This window comes from Macrotis lagotis, chromosome 3 (assembly GCF_037893015.1).
Source record: "Macrotis lagotis isolate mMagLag1 chromosome 3, bilby.v1.9.chrom.fasta, whole genome shotgun sequence".
In the NCBI taxonomy this organism is placed as follows: Eukaryota; Metazoa; Chordata; class Mammalia; order Peramelemorphia; family Peramelidae; genus Macrotis; species Macrotis lagotis.
Window position 1 is genome coordinate 38,069,671 of NC_133660.1, and position 23,511 is coordinate 38,093,181.

A 23,511-nucleotide genomic window follows, 5' to 3' on the forward strand; every position below is an offset into this window, starting at 1 on the left:
GTTACAGAGCCCTGAACAGAAGGGGGGGGGGCTAATTATCTCCCTTTTTAGAACGAAGCTTTATAACACATAAATGAAATACAAAGAGCTCCAAAGGCACCCAGCCCTACTGAGATCCATTTATTAAAATCTTACAAAAGTTCAGGTTCCAGAGGCTCCATTCCAACCAACAATTAAACAGGAATCCTCTCTAAAACCTGTCCCATTGTCATCCACACTTTGTCTGAAACAGCTGTTTCAGGGAGGGAGAAAGAAAAGAAAGAGGTAGGGAAGGGCAGAGGAAAAGAAAGGTGTTAGGAGAGACAGAGGGAGAGGAAGAAAGGAAGGGATGGATGGAAGAAGGAAGGAAATAAAAGGAGAAAGGACAGAAACCCTGGAGAGCTTCTGAGGCAGGTAACTTGGCTTTCTTCTCTAGGTTTTCCTCCCCACGTCTCCCGAGGCACTTGCAGAATTAGCCTGCCTCTTAGGATTCTCAGGTGAAGATCAACTGTAAAATCTATTGTACTAAGAGCTTCTTCTACCAAATTCTTTGATCTTTACATGTTGTTATCAAGTACTTAATAATCACACTTTATACAGCTCCTCACCCTTTCACTTTGGAGCTGGAGCCCTGACAAGACCGAAAAAGCTATTACTAATTATAATTTATACAATAGCAAAAACAAAAATCCTCATTTAGCATCAATCTGGCTTTTTTACTGGAATTCAATATTCCTAGTTAACTTTTCTTTTAGTTTTTTTGCAAGGCAAATGGGGTTAAGTGGCTTGCCCAAGGCCACACGGCTAGGAAATTATTAAGTGCCTGAGACCGGATTTGAACCAAGGTACTCCTGACTCCAGGGCCGGTGCTTTATCCACTGCGCCACCTAGCCGCCCCCCCCAATTTTTTTTTTAAGATTTTATTTGTTTTGAGTTTTATAAATTTTCCCCAAATCTTGCTTCCCTACCCCTACCCCCCCACAGAAGGCATTCTGTTAGTCTTTACATTGTTTCCATGGTATACACTGATCTAAGTTAAATGTGATGAGAGAGAAATCATATCCTTAAGGAAGAAAAATAAAGCATAAGAGATAGCAAAATTACATAATAAGATGTTTTTTTTCCTAAATTAAAGGTAATAGTCTTTGTTTAAACTTCACAATTCTTTCTCTGGATACAGATGGCATTTTCCATCGCAGATAGCCCAAAATTGTCCCTGACTGTTGCACTGATGATGGAATGAGCAAGTTCATCAAGACTGATCATCACCCCCGAGCCTTCCATCAGGCTGTGCAATGTTTCTCTGGTTCTGCTCATCTCGCTCAGCATCAATTCATGCAAATCCTTCCAGGCTTCTCTGAATTCCCATCCCTCCTGGTTTCTAATAGAACAATAGTGTTCCATGACATACATAGACTACAGTTTGTTCAGACATTCTCCAATTGAAAGACATTTACTAGGGCAGCTAGGTGGCGCAGTGGGGGGCGGCTAGGTGGCGCAGTGGATAAAGCACCGGCCCTGGAGTCAGGAGTACCTGGGTTCAAATCCGGTCTCAGGCACTTAATAATTGCCTAGCCGTGTGGCCTTGGGCAAGCCACTTAACCCCATTGCCTTACAAAAAACCTAAAAAAAAAAAAAAAAAAAGACATTTACTTAATTTTCAATTCTTTGCCACCACAAACAGAGTTGCTATGAATATTTTTGTACAAGTGATGTTTTTCCCCTTTTTTTCATAATCTCTTGGGTATAGATCCAGTAGTGGTATTACTGGACCAAAGGCTATGCCCATTTTTGTTGCCCTTTGGACATAATTCCAAATTGCTCTCCAGAAAGGCTGGATGAGTTCACAGCTCCACCAACAATGTATTAGTGTCCCAGATTTCCCAAATCCCTTCCAACATTGATCGTTGTCCTTTCTGGTCATATTGGCCAGTCTGAGAGGTGTGAGGTGGTCCTAGTTAACTTTTCCAAAAGGATGTATGTAGTAAGTTCCACTATAAGGCATTGAATTTAAAAAGAGCTGCAACTCCAGCCTCAGACCAGTAATATATTATCTAGCTGTGTGACCTTGGGCAAGTCACTTAACCCCACTGCCTTGCAAAAACAAACAAAAAGAAAACTGCAAGTGGGATTTTCAGTTTGGGAAGTTTTCTTTTATTACCAAGGTTAATGCAGAAAACTTTTTAAAATAAAAATTTAAAAAGCAAGTCCAATAAAGTGATGAAATAAGTTTAAAAAAGAAACTAACAGACTGCTGGTTATTTGTTATCACTGATCTTTTCTTCTAGATCCCCTCTAATTTATAGTTCAAATTGTTCTTCTGCACTAATACAGAATCTTTCATTCTATTCTGTAACCTGATTCCATTAAATAATTCTTCAAATGATTACATTATGAGCTGGTTAAGGAGAAGAGTAAGTGCCAAAGTGGGCTCACCTTGTAATGGATCTGCAACTGCTCATTGGTTGACTCATTCTGGAGCAAGGAAGCTCTGTTGATGTAAGCCTCTGCCTGGACGGGGTCATCGTCCTCCAGATAGAGTCGGGCAATTTTCAGATAGGTCTCCAATTTATAGTCCACATTATACTGCCTACAATTAAGAAATAAAAAATACAGAAATCAACTTAAAAAAAAATTCTTTCTCTTGTGTGAAATGTTAGCTTCCACATGAATTATATGATATGATACATATATATATGAATTATGATACATCACAAATTTATCCAATATTTCTACATCATTAGAGCTTAGTAAATCATTTGAACTTTTATCTTATATCACAAGTCTTACTTATAATTCAATGCTCTTCCTTCTGTTTATTTGTTACACCTGAACTCCTTTATCTAAAAATTCAGCAAGCTGCCAGCTTCCTATGAGATATTTGCTTTAATGATTACTAGTATAGATGAAAAACAAATCTTTCTTTGTCTGTTTTCCCAAAAAAAGGGCACTAACTCCAGTGTTATCAAGAAAAAAAAATCAGCTAAATCAAATGACCAATATGCCAATTCCCTAATTACATCAACTAAGTGAGAGTTTAAACTATCTGTGCTACACTCAATTTAGATCAATGTACAACATGAAAACAATGTAAAGATGGACAAATTGCTTTCTGTGGGGGGGGGGGAAGAGAGATTGGGGGGATTGTAAAACTCAAATAAAATCTTTAATTAAACTATCTGTGCTAAAAGAAAAAAGCGAGAAATGATTTTAAAATAAAAATAACAACAAAAACCTAAGAGATATTGTCAGAAGAAATAAAGGCAAAACAGATGGGAAGTCTTGTCTTTCACAGCTACTGAAGGAATAAAAAATGTCACTCACCAATTGTGGTTTTAAAGACAAGATCAAAAGGAATGAATGAATGAATGAATGAATGAATGAATGAATGAATGACTTATCATGTATCAAAAAGATCCCTTTCAATTAGGTGCTTTTCAGTAGTATCAGTACTGAACTGTCTCATAATCTAAATGCTAAAGACTTCATCACGGTCTACACTGGTATCTTTCTCAACATCACAATCACAATTATATGGAGAGCCTACAGTCAACTGGCAAAAAATGAGAGAGGAAAATTTTGAAATCTGACACAGCTGAACTATTAAACATGCTAGATAAAATAGAAAGTGAATTTGATCATGTAATGGAATATTTAAAACCTTTCATCCTCTTTATAGCAACTTGGTGAGGCAAGAGGAAGGGTTCAAATATGCCAAAATATTTCTAGAAGCACTTCATGTATAAATGAGAAAGTAGAAATCAGATGGAAGTCTACTGATTGGGAAATAACTAAATGAATCATCCACACATTAATCTACTGGATCATAAAAAGTGATTATATTGAAAGAAAAGATGACTATGAGGATTCAAAGAAACCTGGAAAGGTCTATATGAACAGGATGCACAGTGGCAAGAACTATAAGAGAACAATCAACAAAACAACTCTAAATAATGCAAAAGAAAAGAGTACTTTAAAAAACCCACCAGAATCCAGATCAATGTACTATTATGACTCATGAAGAGCCAGACCTGCCCTAGAGAGAAAGAGGTGTGCTATCCAATGCTATCCCTATGTCTACCTTGCTCATTGATCCTTCCTGGTTAAAATAGAAGAGGTGCTGGAAAATTACAAGGATACAAAAAAAATCAATCATTTTTTAAAAAATATGCTTTCATGCCAAAGTACTTCACATATTAAAAACTTAATTAAAAAAAGGTAAAAAATTTTAAAAAGGTCAAAAAAACTAGAAATGATAAAATCAGTTGGAGCATCAGATTAGCTGTGTGTGAGACCTTATTGTTTTACCACGAGAAGAGTAAAGTGAATTCTCCAGTGTCCAGCTATCTCCTATCCAGAATTTCAGGTCATTTCTGTGACAGCTTTCATTTGATTACGGCAGCTTCACTTCCTAGTCATGTACAAATCCACTTTCATTGTGAAGACAAGACTAGCTGTTCTGACCTTTATTGTTTCAATGTTCAAAGGAAAAGTGAAAAATATGATTTAAGAACCTATCAATCTATGTGAGGCAATATGATGTAGCTGTCCTTCAAAGCCAGGAAGACCTGAGTTTAATTCTCATTTATGACTGATGGGCTATGTGACACCAGGCAAATCAATTAACCTCCACCTGCCCCCTATCTAAGACTATACTGCAAAGAAAATGCTGATGATCTACAACAGGGCTGTCTAATCTTACTTTTAAAAGTTTTTATTGAAACAATGACATTATATTTTGATTTGCCATTTCAGTGAGAGCTCTGCAATAGCTCTGCTTGGTTTACTGAGGCATTTAGTAAACCCACAGGTTGCCACATAAAATCGCATTTGCAGGCCACATTTTGAGAAGCCCTGATATGGAAGGAGTTTTTTTTACCAGTAAAAAAAACAATAAATATCCCTTTTACTTTATCGCTCAAAGCAAGTCTATATTCATGGGGGGAGGGGGTATTTCGTTTACTCTTCAACAAGAATATTTTATTAATGTAAAAAAAAATTTGTACAAAATGAGAATAAAAAATTATATTAAATTAAAAACAAATAAATAGATGAATCATCAATCAAGTAATAGTTTCAGACTAAATTTGTTAAACAAAACACAGTAATAGGAAAAAAAAGACTAGATTTAAAGTAATAGTTGCTCAATGACAACACTAAGGAAAAACAATTAAGAAAGGCTTAGGAAGAACTCCATTCAATGTCATGACCAAAATACAATTTCAGAAGACTGATGCTTATACATGCTATCTACTTTCTGAGAAATGGGTGAAAAGCATAAAATATTTAGCTTTCTAAACCACCAATGTAACCACTGTGAGGATTTCTTTTGCAAGGATTTGGTTTTTCTTTCATTCAATTTATTTGTTGGGTGAAACTGAGAGTAGTGACAGGGTCACCAAAATAGAAATAAATAAAGGGAGTCGCTTAACTGGTTTCTAAAACACATAGAAGAGAACAGAAGAAAGGTCAACTATAAATATAGACAAGCAGGACAGTTCTGAAAATTACATTCAGATTTGACATATAATTGAAGGGAAAGAAAGAAGCAAAGCTATCCACGGTGTAAATCCATGGTCACTCCAACCATCAATTCTACTTTTCTATTCTGCTTTATAGACAAATGCTAGTCTTATTTATGTTTAAGTTTAGAATTTTTAAAATAAAATAAAATAAAAACAAATAGTTCTTCATTTTAAACAACCAAGAGCTATTAACACATTAAGTACCATTAGAATATGTAATGGAAATTTTTAAAAAGAAAAAAAAAGAATCTTTCACTATTTACTATACTTTTGTCCTGTTTCCAAGGGAATTCCCACCAACACTTGTGCTGCATTTCTCCAGTCTTCTTCTTTCTCATATATTGATGCAAGATGCTGCCTTATCGAAGCAACCTTAATAATTTAAAGAAAAAATCCAACTGTTAATATGATTCAATTTCAAAGGATTCAATAAGCTATTTTAATTTGTCCAGAGTAAACAAATTCAAGCTTTGGTGACCTAAAAGACCTCAAGTAGTAAAAGTTATCATAAAATACCATATTTTTTCAATAAGATTTACATTTAAGAAAAATTAAAACTTCAAACTAATCTAATTTATAGAACTAGGTGATGTGCTATTAGTAATCTTCTATAAAGAAAAATGATAATTCACTAAAAATCCCTTTTTAGAAATGATTACATAGATTGAGACTGCCATTATTTACATTATAAGCCTGATTAGCTTTGTTACTGATTACTTTATTACTATCTTTGCTTTTTTAATATATTCATTCCAAATATATTACCTCCCTTTCTTTTTCTTTGTAAAAAAGATTAAAAAATGAAGATAATAGACAAGAGCAGTCAATACCTCACCTCATCTAAATGCAGTATTTCATAGCTATAGGTGCCAAGTTCTTCAATGAAAATAAAGTATTTTCTTAGCAATAAATTCTTGAGCATAAATTTGGCATTACTGATTATTTTTAATGCATTTTAAGAACAATAATAAACACTTAGAAATTCACTACATCAGTGATTCCCAGGCTCTTTGGAGTGCAGTATCCTATCATCTCATAATCTGACATCTCTTTTAGCATCCATTTTATTTTTCAAAATTTCATGACACCCCTCATAAGACCCTTTAAAAACTGATGGTTTAGAATCACTGCTCTAGACTTTATAACTACAATCTGGTTCCTAGCTTTTACCTGCTCCTCAAATGAAATGACTCGGGGCTGGATCTTTTCCAAGGTGAAATGATAGATTTCTTTGGCCGTGCTGTCAGGCAGATTAGGTAGGTGTGTGCAGAAATCGGTCAGCAACTGCCGAGAGATCACTAGACTGACATTCTCATTTACCACTTGGTTTGAAAACATGAGACAAAGAAATATATGTAATTTACATACTTTGCAAATATTTCACAAGACAAATTTTTCATTTGCTGAATTCTTACACCAGGACCACCTTATGTTTGCTGAACTGAATCAATTCCCCTGACAAAAGCTTAAGTGTTTTTTATTTTGATGCCAAAATATATGAAAAATATCATCTGCACCAATAAAAATAATCAAGCATTTGATTTTTAAAAATAATATTCAAAAGAAACTTTCATAAGTAGTTGAGAATTGTAGTTTTCCCTACATTCCTTTGTTTTTTTAAATTTATAAACAAAATAGTATAATAGTCATGAATTCAATGTAAAAAAGCAAAATTTAACAGAAAAACTTACTTAGCCTCCCCACAATGAAATTAATCAAGCACAAAGTCTATTAATTTCTATATTAATCTTCTATGAAGATCCTATTTTTGAAGCAAAGAGCTGATAATGTATTTTTTCGTTATTAGTTGATAACATTAATTGGAATGGATTACGATCAGAACCACTAACTAGGAAAGTGGTGACTTTGCTGTCAGTACCAAAGCCTTATGAGGGGCAGAAGGCATGTCAGGCTCCCTTACTTCAGGAAAGAATGGGGATAGCAGACTTTCCTTTCTAGGTGGGGGAGATTCCAGAAGCCGCAAAGCCAGGGCTCTTAAGAAGAGTTATCCATTCTCCCACCCCAGTGGAAGAGAGCCACAAGGAAGCCTACTGAAACTGAGCCTGGACCTGACTTCTACAGAATCATTACTTGTTGGTTCACCCTTGGCACTTAAGCCAAGGAGTGATAGAACAAAAGATTGCAATAGATGTCGTGGGGGAGGACTGAAAGGGGACTTGAAGTCACCGCCACCACCTCTTCCTTCCCCCATTCCCCTCACAGAGATGTCAGAGATGGAAGGAATCTTGGGGATCATCAAGCTTAACTCTTTGATTTTACAGAGGAGAAATGAAGACCCCAAAAGGGGAAAGATTTATCTAAGGTCAGAGAGACACCAAAGAAATTGAAGCTGATGTGAAGAAGACTTGAATGGAACCTAGATCTTACAGACTGCTGGTCAGGAATGGAAGGAATGTTTTGCTCAACCCCCTCATTTTACAGAGGGGAAAAAGAGACCCATGTCAGTCTCACTGCGGAGACTAAACCCTAGCTTTATTCTCTCTGCCAGTTGCTGTTATCTGACCACCTTTGGAGGATGACTATGGCACTAGCTCTTCTGGAGAGACCAGTCTTGGTATCTGAGCACAAAGGAGAGCTCTCTATCTTTCCAGGTGTTCCATTCCTCACCACCACCCAAAAAGCTGAAGCAGATGGAGAAGATAAAGTTCTCCCGGACTGTGCTGCAGGGCCAAGGCATACAGAAAGGGAAAGTGGAAGCAGGGCCTGGCCTTATTCCTCTCAGGGAAGACTGCCAAGAAGAGTCTGTCTGTGTATACCTCCTAGGTCTGGGGAGGCACCTGCAGGAGCCCAATGCTGATCTTTGTCCATAAAAGGAATAACCTGCCATCCAAGTGTGGCTTCAAATTCTCCACCCCTTTCCACTGCACCACACTGCCTTTCCATTTTCCACCTGACTAAAGCCAAATTCCTTGAAAAAGAACAGATATAAAGTGAAGTCACTGGAAGTCAATGTAAGTACCCTGGCCCCTTGCCCCAGCAGGCCTAGCCCCAAAGGCCCCTCTGTAACTGAATTACCTCCCTTGGGAGGTGGTCTGCATGGCAACCCTGTCAGGGGTTTGTTCCCTCCTCAGCCTTAGGTCCAACAATGGCATGGACCCAGGCATATCTGCCCCTGTCCAAGAGCCCTCATTCTTATCATTAAAGCAGCTCTCCTAGGTCTCCTCCCTGCCCCAGTAGCAACCTGTCCTTAGCTTCTTCCTTAGAAGCCTGTAGGCTCGTCCTCCTCACACACAGAGCCCCAGGTGCCAGCCCTGGCTTATTATGGAATGATAGCAGCTACTGAAGAAGCTCTTCCAACAAATGCCACTTAACAAGTTGTGTCTGCCATTCATGCCCAAGCAAGGCTCAATCTGTCATTCCTAGCCTCGACTCCCAAGCCTTAGAATACTCCTAGAAAAAAAATCATGAAACATGCCAAATGATGCCCCACAAATCCACATGATCCTGTTTCGCCTCTGCCACTGCCTCAGAGCAAACCCTGAGCCTGGTTGCTGTGACATTCTCCTTATTTCCTCAGGTATAAACCATCTCCAATCTCTCAGATGTCCGGGCCATCTTTGAAGCGTTCCCAGAATGCCCGGCCTGGCTGGTGATCCTTTCCCTTTAAGGGCCCATAGCAGCCCTGACCCAATTCACTTCTCTTCCACCAAGTTGATTGCTACTTTGTCAGCACCACCCTCACCCCCATTCCTGTCATGGAACCCTATTTAAATCAATTTGAGGAAGTCCAGGGCCTAGAATTGTTGGATCTTCAGTCAGGAAGACTGGAAGGGATTCTGTGTGACTCTGGGCAAGCCACTTAACTTGGTTCTGCCTCAGTTTCCTCATCTGTAAAATGGAGATAATAACTGTATCTACCTCCCAGGGTTGTGATGCTCAAATGAGATAATATATGGCCACTACTACTATTAATTCAGCTCTATCCTTTATCACTGATCCTGGAAAGGGATATATGAAAAATCCTCTTCCTTTATAACTTAAAAAAAAAAATCAACATATCTCTTCCTGGTCACCACTAGAATTTAAGATCCTTGAGGGCAAAACTCTTTTATTTGGTTATGTCACACAGTTATGTCGAGGAAATTCTTTATTCATCAGAGCATTGGAAGCTCTGCTCAGGTGTTGGTCTCCACGCTCTTTCCCCTCCTCAAAGACCCTGACCTTCATTTGGAGCAGGGAGAGCCACAGCCTCTCAGCAAGAGGGCAGGCCCTCTGAGGACATCAGTGTCCTTCCCTCTCCAGACCATACTGGAAGCTTAACAAATGAACTGAACTACTGAACTGAATTATAATAAAGCAATTATAACAAAGCAAACTTCATCATAAATTAAATGTTTAAAATCTGAATGACACCTAAAGTAATTAGACATATCTGGTTAAGTCATTTCAAAATTCAAAAATAACATATTTAAATTAACTAAAACAGTAAATTAAAGATTGCAATCTTTCTTGAAATTTCAAGACATTTGTTTCAAGATAAAACACAGCATACATTTATAGTTTAAAAATCTTTATATGAAAATGATACAGAGGCACCAACATGGATTAGCTTCACCATAAAAACTTTCCAATTTTCAAAGCTCAATAACACAAAGGAAGTATTACAATTATTATATTTCAAGTCCACTTACTTGCTTCCACAAAGGCTTTTAAGGCCTCCAGTTGTTCTGCCCCAGGCAGCTGAATGGCTTTTTCCAAGATCTGCCGATACCTAACAAAAGGAAAATGAACAGATGCTCAATGAACGTACTTTCTCTTCACAAGACACTCATTAACTGACCTCCAAGGAGGTGTGACCAGATGGAAAGAACACTAGACTGCTACAAGGAGATGTGTCCTGGCATCTCAGCTCTGCTACTGACCACCTGCAAGTCTTTGGCCAGGACTTCCACATCTCTGGGTGCCTTTTTTCTTATCTAATTAAAAACTCCCAGCTGCCCTCCTGATGCAGCCAGTCAGATTAAAATATAATTAGGAAATACTTAACAAAATAAATAAAAACAAAATAAATACAACAAAGAAAATGTTATTTTGAGATTTTCTAAATCAATATGTAGCCATAGGGGGCAGCTAGGTGGCTTAATGGATAAAGCACCGGCCTTGGAGTCAGGAGTACCTGGGTTCAAATCCAATCTCAGACACTTAATAATTACCTAGCTGTGCGGCCTTGGGCAAGCCACTTAACCCTATTTGCCTTGCCAAAAAAAAAATAAATAAATATGTAGCCAGGGAGGGTTCAGTTTCTGTATGACCCAACTGGATTAGGTGATCTCAAAGGATGCTATATCACAGAATATATTTATAGTCTATAAGCTCCCATTACTTCTAAACATAAATATGGTTACATTTAATCTGTTTTAAACTACATTTTATCTTCCTTGGGTATATGTCTCTGAAAGTTTTCTAGGTACTTTCTAAACAGATTAGAGAGGAAAAAAAGACTTTCTGAAATTCTGAAACAGCTAAAGATAGGGAAATACATATAACCCTTTATTACCCAACAAATATGGGGTAGCATCTTACTTCATACCAACTGAGTCCACAGCCACTAACTTTTTACTTTATTACTAACAAGGATCTGTGATTTCATCAGTGTAAGATAGAGATTATACATTTTCTCCATGAACTGCAGGGACTAAGACAAATTCATCATCTAGGTGTCAACCTTCTAATAGTAAGCCTCTGAATTTTGGCTAGGATAGTCCTCATAAAAGTGTCACAAATTCACACTTGAAACCTTTAAAGCTTAGGAAAGTCTGCCAAAATTTGCTATCTGCTGATATAACATTCAAGAACCACAGTCATGATAGCCCTCTAGAGTGTACTAAATTCAATTAAAAAAGAGAATGCATCATTTCAGTCACATTTAGAACCATAACAAAAATCGACTATGTACTTATAAAAGCTTCATAAAAGAATATGGGAAAAGTAGAAATACTAAACACATCCTTTACTGACCATAATTAAATAATAATTGGGATTCACCCTTAAATAAAGACTAAATAATTTGATTCTAAATACTTGGGGGCTCAAAGAATAAATTAGAGAAACAATAGATAATATTTAAGATGACAATGATTAAACATACAAAAACTGGAACGCAGCAAAATTAGTCCTTAAGAAAAAATTTATCTCTGAACATTTCCACCGATAAAAAGAAAAGTAGATCACGGGAGGTTAAAAAATTTTTTTAGTGGGTGGGAATTTGGAAGAGAGGGGCTAATGAGAGGAATATCCTCCCCCCTCCACCACAAAATAACAACAACAATAATAAAGTATAAAGGAAACCCAGAAAAAATATTCAGAAGAGAAAATAAAGAGATTCAACGGGGAAACAAAAGAATAGTTTTGGAAGATACACTGAACAGAGGGAAGCACCAGAACTAAAAGGGACTGAGAAGGCTTCCTGGAGAATTTGAGATTTTAGCTGGTCTTGGAAGGAAGCCAGGACAGCCAGGGGAGCATAGGAGAGAAGCCCCAGGCCTGGATGGCAGCCAGAGAAAAGAAAGAGCCGAGAGCAGGATCTTGTCTGTGGGATGCCAGGAAGACATATCACTAGAGGGAAGACTACCTGGGAGAGTCATGTACAAGAAAACTGGAAAGGCAGAAGGCACTAGTGTGGAAAATGCTCTGAACACTACATAGAGGACTTTGGTTTTGATCATAAGGAGCAATTAGCATTTATTGAGTAGGGGGTAACCCGGTCAAACCTGAGCTACAGGAAAATTATTTTGGTGGCAGAGTGGAGAATGGATGGAAGAGGGGAGAGACTTGAGGCAGGTCCACCCATCAGCAAGGTATTGAAATAATTATCAAGTGAAAAATTGAGGACCTGCACTAGGGTAGGGAGCGGCCTCAGGAAGAGGAGGTGGGGGAGATGTGGTCACCGATTATATGGACGGGAGCCGAGCAGGGAGACAGTGAAGAGACAAGGAGGAGGCCTAGACTGTGAGCGAGTGGATGGTGATAGCTTGTATCTCAGCAAGTATTATATGATAGGGAAATTTGGAGTGGGACACTCAAGGGGAAAGAAGGTGAGGACAGTTTGGGATATGTTGAGTTGAAAATGTCAACTGGACATTCAACTTAAGATGTCCGAAAGGTAAACAGAAATGTCAGTCTGCAGATGAGCAGAGAAGTGGGGGCAAGAGAGATATATCTGAGCATCAGTAGCAGAAAGGTACTCATTACATCCATAGGAACCAATGAGATCAGAGAAGAGGGTCCAAGACAGGGAGGGCTCTGTGGGAGTGCCCTCCTGATGCAGCCAGTCAGATTAAAATGTAATTGTGAAATGCTTAACAAAATAAATAAAAACATAATACAACAAAGACCTGAAGACTCAGCCAAAGGAGAATGAGAAGGACTGGTCAGATAAGTAGGAAAAGAACCAGAAGAGAATGGTATCCCCCCCAACATAGGGAGAGTTAAAGAATATGAACAAGCAGTTTTCAGATGAAGAAATTAGAGCTATCTATAGTCCTATGAAAAAATGTCCCAAATCATTTATTAATTAGAGAAATACAAAATTAAAATAACTCTGAGGTAGCACCTCACACTTATCAGATTGGCTAAGAAAATGAGCAATGTTGGGGTGGCTAGTGGATAGAGCACCAGCCCTGGATTCAGGAGGACCTGAGTTCAAATTCCGCCTCAGACACTTAATAATTACCTAGCTGTGTGGCCTTGGGCAAGCCACTTAACCCCATTTGCCTTGCAAAAAAAAAAAAACAAAAACCAAAAAAATGAGCAATGTTGCAGGGGAGGTGGGAAAATTGGGACACTGAAACATTGTGAAGAGCTGTGAATTGATCCAGCCTTTCTGGAAAGCAATTTGGAACTATACCCAAAGGGAATAACACTATGCATCCAGCAATACCAATACTGGGTCTATATCCCAAAGAGATCATTAAAAAAAGGGTAAAAAAAACCCAAATGTACAAAAATATTTAGAGCAGTTCTTTTCCCAGTGGCAAAAAATTGGAAACTGAGGGAATGTCCATCCATTGGGGACTGACTGCAAATTGTGGCATATTAATGTGTTGGAACATTAATATACTAAAAGAAATCTTGAGCAGGTGGACTTTAGAAAAAGCTGAAGGGGGGGCGGAGCCAAGATGGCGACAAGAAGGGATCCAGTCTTAGGAGCTCTCTGATAAAATTCATCAGCTAAGGACTCTAACTAAACTTTCGAGAGACAGAACCCACAAAGGAACCCAGTGAAGCAGTTCTCCTACTCAAGGTAACCTGGAAAAGAGCAGAAAGGCTCTGCTCCCCGGGACTGGAGAGGCAGCCCGCCAGAGGGGTGGCCCGAGCAAAAGAACTTCAGCCTCCGGGAGGCAGCCCCAGGGCGCTGGTAGTCTCAGCTCACAGCAGCAGTGGAGTCTCCTGAGCTGCACCCCGGGGAGCACCGGGCACAAAGTGGGGGAACAGCAAGGGACCTCTGCCAGAGCAAGCACGTGGAGCCCAGCCCTCAGGGCACACAGCCAGCAGCTTGGTCTTTCCTTAGCCCTGATCGAGGAAACAGAAGCAGGCTGAGCTGGTAAGCAGGAGCCCCCAGGGCATGAGCCCTTTGAGCTGAGGGAGGGGAGTGAAGAGAAAGACTGCAGAGCTCTGCCCCTGGAACAGGACTCTGGGGCTCTGACCACATTCAGATCCTGATCGCAGTCTAGGCCCCCCCATAAGACAGCAGGGCCCCCCCGACCTCAGCCCTGTGGCAGAGGGGGGCGCTTATGGTCATTCACTGACCAGGAGGGAGGACAGAGCCTCACACACTGAGATCCTTGTGGGAGTGTCCCAAAAGCTCAGGAAGCACCCCAAAAAACAGGCTTAGGCTGGGAAAAAGAACAAGCAAAGAAACAAGAGGAAGACCATTGAGAAATATTTTGCAAATGAGCCCAAGAAGGATCAAAACACTCAGCCTGAAGATGAGGAAGCACAAGCTCCTGCATCTAAAGACTCCAAGAAAAACAGAAATTGGGCTCAGGCTATGACAGAGCTCAAAAAAGACTTTGAAAATCAAATGAGGGAGTTGGAAGAAAAACTGGGAAAAGAAAGGAGAGAGATGCAGGAAAAACATGAAAATGTAGTCAGCAGCTTAGTCAAGGAAATGCAAAAAAATGCTGAAGAAAATAGCATGCTAAAAACCAGCTTAGGTCAAAGGCATAAAAACAGTTCAAAAAGTTATTGAGGAGAAGAATACTTTAAAAAGCAAAATTGGCCAGATGGAAAAAGAGATAAGAAAACTCTGTGAGGAGAACAAATCCTTCAGACAAAGAATAGAATTCAGGGAGATTGATGAATTTAACAGAAATCAGGAATCAATACTTCAAAACCAAAAAAATGAAAAATTAGAAGAAAATGTGAAATATCTCATTGAAAAAACAACTGATATGGAAAAGAGACTTAGGAAAGATAATTTTAAAATTATTGGAATACCTGAAAGTCATGATCAGGAAAAGAGCCTTGACATCATTTTCAAAGAATTACTACAGGAAAACTGCCCTGATATTCTAGAAGCAGAGGGCAAAATAGAAATGGAGAGAATCCACCAATCCCCCAGACAAAGAGATCCCAAAAATCCAACCCCTAGGAATATTATAGCCAAGTTCCAGAACTCCCAAGTCAAAGAGAAAATATTACAAGCAGCCAGAAGGACACAGTTCAAATATCATGGAGCTGCAGTCAGGATCACACAGGACTTAGCAGCAACTACATTGGAAGCTCGTAGGGCTTGGAATATAATATACCGGAAGGCAAAAGAGCTTAGAATGCAGCCAAGAATGAACTACCCAGCAAGGCTGAATGTCCTCTTCCAAGGAAAAAGATGGACTTTCAATGAACCAGGGAAATTTCAAATGTTCCTTTTGGAATGGCCAGAGCTGAACAGAAGGTTTGATCTTCAGATACAGGACTCAGGTGAAGCATGGAGATTGGAGGAGAGGGGGGAAATATGAGGGACTTAATGAGGATGAACTGCATGTATTCCTGCATAGAAAAATGACACTGATAATACTCATATGAACCTTCTCAGTTAATAGAGCAGGTAGAGAGAGCTTTTATATTTGAAGCACAGGAGAAAGCTGAATTTGAAGATAAAATATGGTGTAAAAATGGAGTCAATAGAAAAAAAGGGAAATGGAATGGAAGAAAAACGAGAGGGGGAAATAGTCCAAGATATTTCACAAGATTTTTTTTTTTTATTACAATGAGCTATTGCAATGATATGGAAGTGGGGAGGCTCTCATCAGAGATGGCTAGGAGAGGAAACAACATATATACTGAATGGGGTATAGACATCTAGACTAAGAAGGAGCGGGGAGCAGGGGGAAGGGGTGGGGATGTGAATAAAGGAGGGGAAGATGGACCATGTGGGGAGAGTGGCCAGATATAACACATTTTCTTTCTTACTTCTTGCAAGGGGCTGGGATTGAAAGGCCTGCCCAGGACCACAGGGCCAGGTGGATTCTGGGCCTAAGGGGTGGTATGGGGGCTCAGGGCTTCTTGGCCCCAGGACCAGGGATCTGTCTGCTGCACCACTCAGAGACCCTACAGCAGAGTCAGAGTGAAAGGAGAGAGAAAATAGAGTACATGGTAGTGGAGAAATAAGAAAGGAGGGAGTTGCAATCAGCAATGGCGACGGTGGAAAAATATGGAAATAACATTTGTGATGGACTTATCATAAAGAATGAGATCCACCCATGACAGAGTTGTTGGTATTGGAACAAAGACTCAAGCACATATTTTGTTATTATTATTTGGGGGAGGGTGCAGGGCAAGTGGGGCTGGGTGGCCTGCCTGGGGCCACATAGCAGGGTGATCTTTGAGTGTCTGAGGCCGGATTTGGACCCGGGTACTCCTGGCTCAAGGGCCAATGCTCTGTCTTCCACCCAGCCACCCCTACTATTATTGCTATTTTATTTTATTTTGGGTCTTTTTTTCTTCTTTTTGGTTTTTGCAGGGCAGTGGGGATCGGGTGGCTTGAATGTCACATGGCTGGGTGATTGTTGAGTTTACGAGGCCGGATGTGGGCTCAGGTGCTCGTGGCTCCAGGGCTGGTGCTTTGTCCATTGCGCCAGCTGGCCATACCTACAATTATTACTAGTATTTTTTTTAATTTTAATTTTTTTCTCTCCCCTTTACTTTTTTCACCCAAGCAAGTCTAGCTATATTCATGGGGGGAGGGTTATTTTGTTTACTTGTAAACAAGAATATTTTATTAATGTAAAAAAACACATTTGTACAAAATGAGAATAAAAGTCAGTGCTCTTCAAAAAAAAAAAAAGAATTGATGCTGAGTGATGTTAGCAGAACCAGAAGAACATCATATGCATAACAGCAAATTTATGTGATGATCAACCAGATGACTCAGTTCCCCTCAGAATTTCAGTGGATCAAGGACAATCCCAAAAGACTTGTGATAGAAAATGCCATCTCCACCCAGAGGAAAAAACTATGGAGTCTTAATGCAGAGGAAAGCAGACTATGTTCGCTTTTTTTAAAACTTCTTTTGTATTTTTTTTCCCTTTCGTTCTAACTCTTCTTTCACAACAAGACTAATAGGAAACTATGTTAAATACAATTGTATATGTACAACCTATTTCAGATTATCCACTGCCATGGGGAAGGAGGATGGAAGGGAGGGTGGTAGAAAAATGTGCAATTCAAAACCTTGATGAAAGTTGAAAACAATCTTTGCATGTAATTGGAAAAAATAAAATAACATAAAAAACCTAGGGAGAAGTGCATAACAAGAAGAGGGAGATCAAAAATGTTAAAGGCTACAGAGATGTCAAGGAGAATGAGGATTTGAGCATTAGGGACTTTGGTAAAGAGCAGATTCAGTGGAATGAGGAGGCTGGAAGATAAATCATTGGCGGGTAAGAAGAGAGGAGAGAAAGTAGAGTTACTTATTGCTGAGAGCCCGGAAGAGCTTAGCTACAAAAGACAAAAGAGATAGAATGCCAACAGGGATGGAAAGTTCCAAGTGAGGAGTATTTGAGGATGGGTAAGACATGGGCATATGTTTCAGCAGTAGGGAAGGAATCAGAAAGAGTGAAGATGTCAAATGGGGGAAATCTGCTAGAGGAGATGGGATCCAATGGGAACCCTTGTGCAGTAGAAGTGGCTTCAATTTTGAGGAAAAAATGGCTTCAATATGAGACAAAATCTTCAGCTGACAAAATAGGAGGCAGAGAATTTGAGACAGATGAAAAGGTATAGAAGAACCACTGTGGAGAAAAGAGAATAAGTCAGTAAGTGAAATACAGAAGGATAGTCTAGTGAGAGTCCGGCTGAGGCTGCATAACACAAATCTGTAGTGGACTCAGTCACAATTTTTGAATATTTTTCTCTCTCTTTTTCTAGAGTAGAATCTGGTATGGAATGGCAGAGGGAGAGCGGGAAAGCCAGAGAATTATGGCCAGAGAATTCAACTTTTTCTGTTTCACTCTATTAGTCCTTTCATTTAAGCCTAAATTTGCTCTTGCTTACAAGCTCTCCAGTTTATCAAAGTTCTAAGATTAGTTGTAAGAACTTATCAAAGTTCTACTCATAAGTGAACTCTACTTGTGTTCTGATCAGCAGAAAGTTGACCTCTTCCCGAAAAATAAAAAGGGTGCCTCTCTCAATGCAGTTCACGTTCACATTCACTTTCTGGCACCATTGCTACATGGAACTGGGGGCTCATATTAAGTGCAGGATTCATGGATCTTTTTCCTCAGCAAACTATGGTCTAAGCACTCCTCCCTTGTTCTTGTCAACCCCATCTCTTTATCTTTCCCCAAAACTTCAAGATACTTTACTATACTTTTTTTCTCACAGAATTCTAAAAACTTTTTTACAAGTATATAGCTATAAATAAATTAATATTCTTGTCTGGAATCACAGAAATGATCAGGTTACCCAAACAGCCCACTGATGCTCAAAAATTGTGCATTCTGAAATCAAGGGCTATTTCAGTTTTTAATGGTTAAAAGTTATATTTGGCATTGAAATTTATTTCAAGTTCTGCATTTTGGGGGGTTTTAAAGATAAAGTCCCATTTTTCTGGTTTGGTAGAGACATAATAGAGTCTACACAGAATGAGAAAGAAACAATAATGGTAGCAGAAAGGACATAACTTCAAAGGGCTGAAGATGGAAAACAACCTTTGCTATCCAGATGGTGGAGTGATGATCTCAGAGGGCAGAGAGAAGCATGGTTTTTCTTCTTTCTTTTTAGATATGGTTAAAGTGGAAATTTGTTTTGCATAACTATATACATGTTAGTAACAGGCTTCAGCTTCATTTTTTCCAGCCTTCTCCAGGGGAAAGAAGGAAAGATTTCGAGTTGAAAGTAAAATTTAATTAAAAAAACATTAAAGAAGAAATTAAAGTTATCTAGTCATATGATAAAATGTCCCAAATCATTATTGATTAGAGAAATGCAAAATTAAAATAACTCTGAAGTAGCACCTCACATTTATCAGATTGGCTAAAATGAGAAAAAGGGATGAGAAAAATCCTGAATTTAACAGAAATGTCTTTAAAGTTATTTCTACCAGCAATTGTTTCCCTTTTAGCCAGAAACCCTGAGGGTCTTCCCCTCCCAGATTGATTTTTTTTTTTTTGGACTAAGCTTCTTTTCTTTCTCACCTGCCTTAATCACTGAAATACCCTGAGGATCTTGCCCTTGGAAAAATTTTTTTTGGAAGTGGTCATTCTTGATCTCTTGGCCTTATCTCTCTTTTACCTTCCCTTAATGACTTTTGGACACTGTCTCAATCAAACCCTTACCTCAGAAAGACAACTTTAAAAAGCCAAGGTCTCTTAACTGATTCTTAACTGGCCTCTTGACCTAGATGGCTCCAGAGAAGAAAGTGAAGCTGGTGACTTTAGAAAGCTCATTCAAATCCAACTCACTAGGGGCTGCTAGGTGGCCTAGTGGATAAAACACCGGCCCTGGAGTCAGGAGTACCTGGGTTCAAATCCTGTCTCAGACACTTAATAATTACCTAACTGTGTGGCCTTGGGCAGGCCACTTAACCCCGTTGCCTTACAAAAACCTAAAAAAAAAAAAAAAAAAAAAAACCCCACAAATCCAACTCACTAGCAAGTCAAGTCATGGCATCACCTCCCTGATGTCATGGTCTTCTTCAAGGACAAAGGACAACAAGTATCTCAGAGGTCTTAGGGTTTATTTAGTCCAATCTAAACCTGAACAGGAACCTATTCTTTAACATTCCCAACAAATAATTATTCAAAATTTAATCTGAATATCTTTAATTATAGGGAATCTACTATCTCTTAAGGTATCCCATTCCATGATGGAAATTTTTCCCTATATGTAGCCAAAACGTACCTTTAGCTTTGTTCCTGTTGTTCAGTCATTTTTCTGTCATGGCTGACTCTTCCTGACCCCTTTGGGCTTTCTTGGCAAAGACACTGGAGTGGTTTGCCATTTCCATCTCTAGTAGATCCATTTTGCCTGACAATCAGAAATTAAGTGACTTGTCCAGGGTAACACAGCTGGAGTGTCTGAACAGTTTGCCATCCTAACTTTGTTTCTAGTTCTCCTCTATTTTGAGTCACACACCCAAGTCTCTAATGAAAATGATACCTCAACCAAAACTGAAAGGCAGATATCATGATTCTCCTAAGTCTTCTCTTCAAGCAATGGGATCAGTTCCTTCAACCAAACATCAAATAGCATGGTTTTCAGTCTTCTCACCATCTTGATTGCTTTCAGCAAAAAATTTGAGTTTGTCAACATCCTTGTCAACAATCAAAACACATTTATTAACTATCTACTCTGTACAAGAGCCTGTCTTGGGAGCTAGGAATATGAAGACAAAATTTAAAAGTCCTGGCAACTTGTATTTTATTGAGGGTGGAATAAGATACAACATGTAAAACAGAAAAGTATGTACATTATTATTATCTGAAGATGCAGGAAGAATCAGGAAAACATTCTCCTAGGAAGAAAGTATGAAGAAAGTATGAAGTGAGAAAAGGTGAAGAAATTGAAAAGGCATCAAGATGGGATAAAAAATGAGGTGAACACCTCACACCTCTTAGTTTGGCCAATATGACCAGGAAGGATAATGATCATTGTTGGAAGGGTTGTGGGAAATCTGGGACACTATTACACTGTTGGTGGAGCTGTGAACTCATCCAACCCTTCTGGAGAACTATTTGGAACTATGCCCAAAGGGCAACAAAAATGTGCATGCCCTTTGACCCAGCAATACCACTACTGGGTCTATACCCTGAAGAGATGATGAAAAAGGGTAAAAACATCACTTGTACAAAAATATTTATAGCAGCCCTGTTTGTGGTGGCAAAGAATTGGAAATCAAGTAAATGTCCTTCAATTGGGGAATGGCTTAGCAAACTGTGGTCTATGTATGTCATGGAACACTACTGTTCTATTAGAAACCAGGAGGGATGGGATTTCAGGGAAGCCTGGAGGGATTTGCATGAACTGATGCTGAGTGAGATGAGCAGAACCAGAAAAACACTGTACACCCTAACAGCAACATGGGAGTGATGTTCAACCTTGAAGGACTTGCTCATTCCATCAGTGCAACAATCGGAAACAATTTTGGGCTGTCTGCAAAGGAGAGTGCCAGCTGTATCCAGATAAGCAGCTGTGGATTTTGAACAAAGTACAAGGACTATTCCCTTTAATTTAGGGGGAAAAAACAGCTTATTGTCTGATCTTGTTACCTCTTAGACTTCTCTTCTTTAAGGATATGATTTCTCTCTCATCACACCCAATTTGGATCAAGGTACAACATGGAAACAAAGTAAAGACTAACAAAGTGCTTTCCATGGGGGGTTGGGAAGCAAGATTAGGGGGAAAATTGTAAAACTCAAATAATATCTTTAATAAAAATAAATTTTAAAAAATGAGGTGAACAGCAAGCAGGTCTATTTGGCTCAAGTTTATATATAGAAATAATAGGTAATCAGCCTGGAAAGGAAAGTTAGTAAGAGTGTGACTTCATACAGCAAGCTGATAAATTGGCATTTTCTTCTAGAACCTACAAGAAGACACTACAGCTTCCTGAGAAAAGGAAAGGGACAAAAATCAAACCTGTGCTTTAGATAAATGATTTGGCCCTCAAGGGGAGGGACAGATGGGGAAGGGAAAGAAACTAAAAGACAAGGTCATTGTGGTAGCCAAGAATAGAGGCTAAGAGAAGGTCTAAAATAAAGTGATGGAGAGAAAGGTGGAAGTAGAATCAAAAACATCTAGCCACTGATTAAACAGGGGAGTGTCAGGGACAGAGGAGTCAATGAGAATGCCCAGTTCTGAACTGCATAATTCTAAACATGATGATACCCTTCCAAGAAGTGTAAAAGAGGGATGGGTTTAAGAGGGAAGGTAATAAGCTCAGACTGTGATTTGTTAGGGGGGTTGGTGTTTCTCAAACATCCACAGGTGACATGGGAGCCAGGAGAAATTTGGGCTGGCTAGCTCTGGAAGTTAAGATAAGAGAATTCATGGTAACTGAAGAGCTTACCAGGATACTAGAAAAAGAAAAGGTGGCCAGGTCAGACCCTTGGCAGACATCCAAAACTAAACAAAAGATCCTGGATGTGATCGATATGAGCAGGATATATTAAGTGAGATTCCTCCAAAGTGGACATTACGTGCCTGAATCCAGAAAATTGTGCTAGGAACTTGAGTAAACCAGATAAAACATATAGCTCAAGGAGTTATACTAAACAATGCTCAAATGAAACTTTGAGATCTGTGATCTCATTAATGTAGATACTCCAAACATTTATTGCAATCACTTATTGAAACACCAAATGTATGTGCCAGGCAGTTTATAGATTCCTTCAATATAAATGAATATCTAGTTAAATTCTGGAGATACAAAGGCAAAAATTTGTGATCAAGCTTTGTGATCAAAGCATTTCCATCTACTAGGAGACCCAAAAAGAACATAAGGCAATTTCAGAAGGAAGTCCTGGCAGCTGGAGAGGTAAGGAGGTGGATAGTTACGCTAAGCTTTGAAGGAAGTTAGGAATTCTCAGAGGAGGGTGGCCTGTACAAAGACAGAGCAATAGGATTTGGACAATCCTACGAGGAAAGGCAGGAAGGGTAATTTGGAGTCAGCTTGTGAAGGGATTTAATTGTCAAACAGAGGAATATATACTAGATCCTAGAGGCAAGAAGACTGACAGACATGGTGAACAACATCTCAAAAACCCAGAGAGCAAAGGGTAATCAACAGTAGAAAATGTTGTAAATCCAATTTTAACTGTCAATGGATTAGGAAATGAAATGAGCACCAATGAAGGAGAGAAAGGAGGCAATAAGGTTAGAGTTTTTTTTTCATTTATGAAAGTGAGAAAAAACAGACAAGGATTACTTGAAGTGCTAGAGTCCTGTGAAAGTTCTTTTTTTGGGAGGGTTAACAAGGCAGTGGGGTCAAGTGACTTGCCCAAGGTCACACAGCTAGGCAATCATTAAGTTTCTGAGGCCTGAAGGGTCTTTTTTAAGGCCTGGGGAGATTTGGGTGTGTTTATAGGCAGCAGGGAAGAAGCCAGTGAACAGAGAGGTGTTAAAGATAGAGGTGGGGGAAGGAAAGAGGATATTTTTGAGAGTACAGTTCAAATCCAAGGTCACACCCTGACCTGGGATGTGGAAGGGAATGTGAAAAAAGGCTAAAGAGTACAATGGCATTAAGGTAGAAGGACTTGAAAAGGTATCAGCATCCCAACTCATTCTCTTTCCCAACCCTGCCCCAAATTCCTAATTTCTACTGAGGGCACCCTCACCCTTCTTGTCACCAAGATCTGCAAATTCAGTGTGGAATCACTCCTCACACACAGCCTTAGCTGGGAGGCCTGGTTGGTACCACCTCCACCATTATCTTCTGTCTGTCCTTGACCATTAGAACAGTCTCTTCCTTAGTCTCCCAGGCCCCACTCTCTCTGACCCCTCTCTAAACCCAACCCAAAATGTTCTTTCTAAAGCCCAGGCCTGACCC

The 23,511-nt window shown here is 39.2% G+C and overlaps 1 protein-coding gene across 2 annotated transcripts in view; it reads right to left on the reverse strand.

The window, feature by feature from the left end:
* COPS4 (COP9 signalosome subunit 4) overlaps positions 1-23,511 on the reverse strand; it is a 46,103-nt gene that overhangs the window by 18,485 nt on the left and 4,107 nt on the right. For both annotated transcript variants that reach the window (XM_074228503.1, XM_074228502.1), the window contains exons 2-5: positions 10,157-10,236; positions 6,675-6,826; positions 5,773-5,876; positions 2,416-2,569 (exon numbers count right to left, since the gene is read on the reverse strand). In XM_074228503.1, coding sequence (XP_074084604.1) covers positions 2,416-2,569; positions 5,773-5,876; positions 6,675-6,826; positions 10,157-10,236 — 490 coding nt within the window. The remainder of the gene's footprint in view (positions 1-2,415; positions 2,570-5,772; positions 5,877-6,674; positions 6,827-10,156; positions 10,237-23,511) is intronic.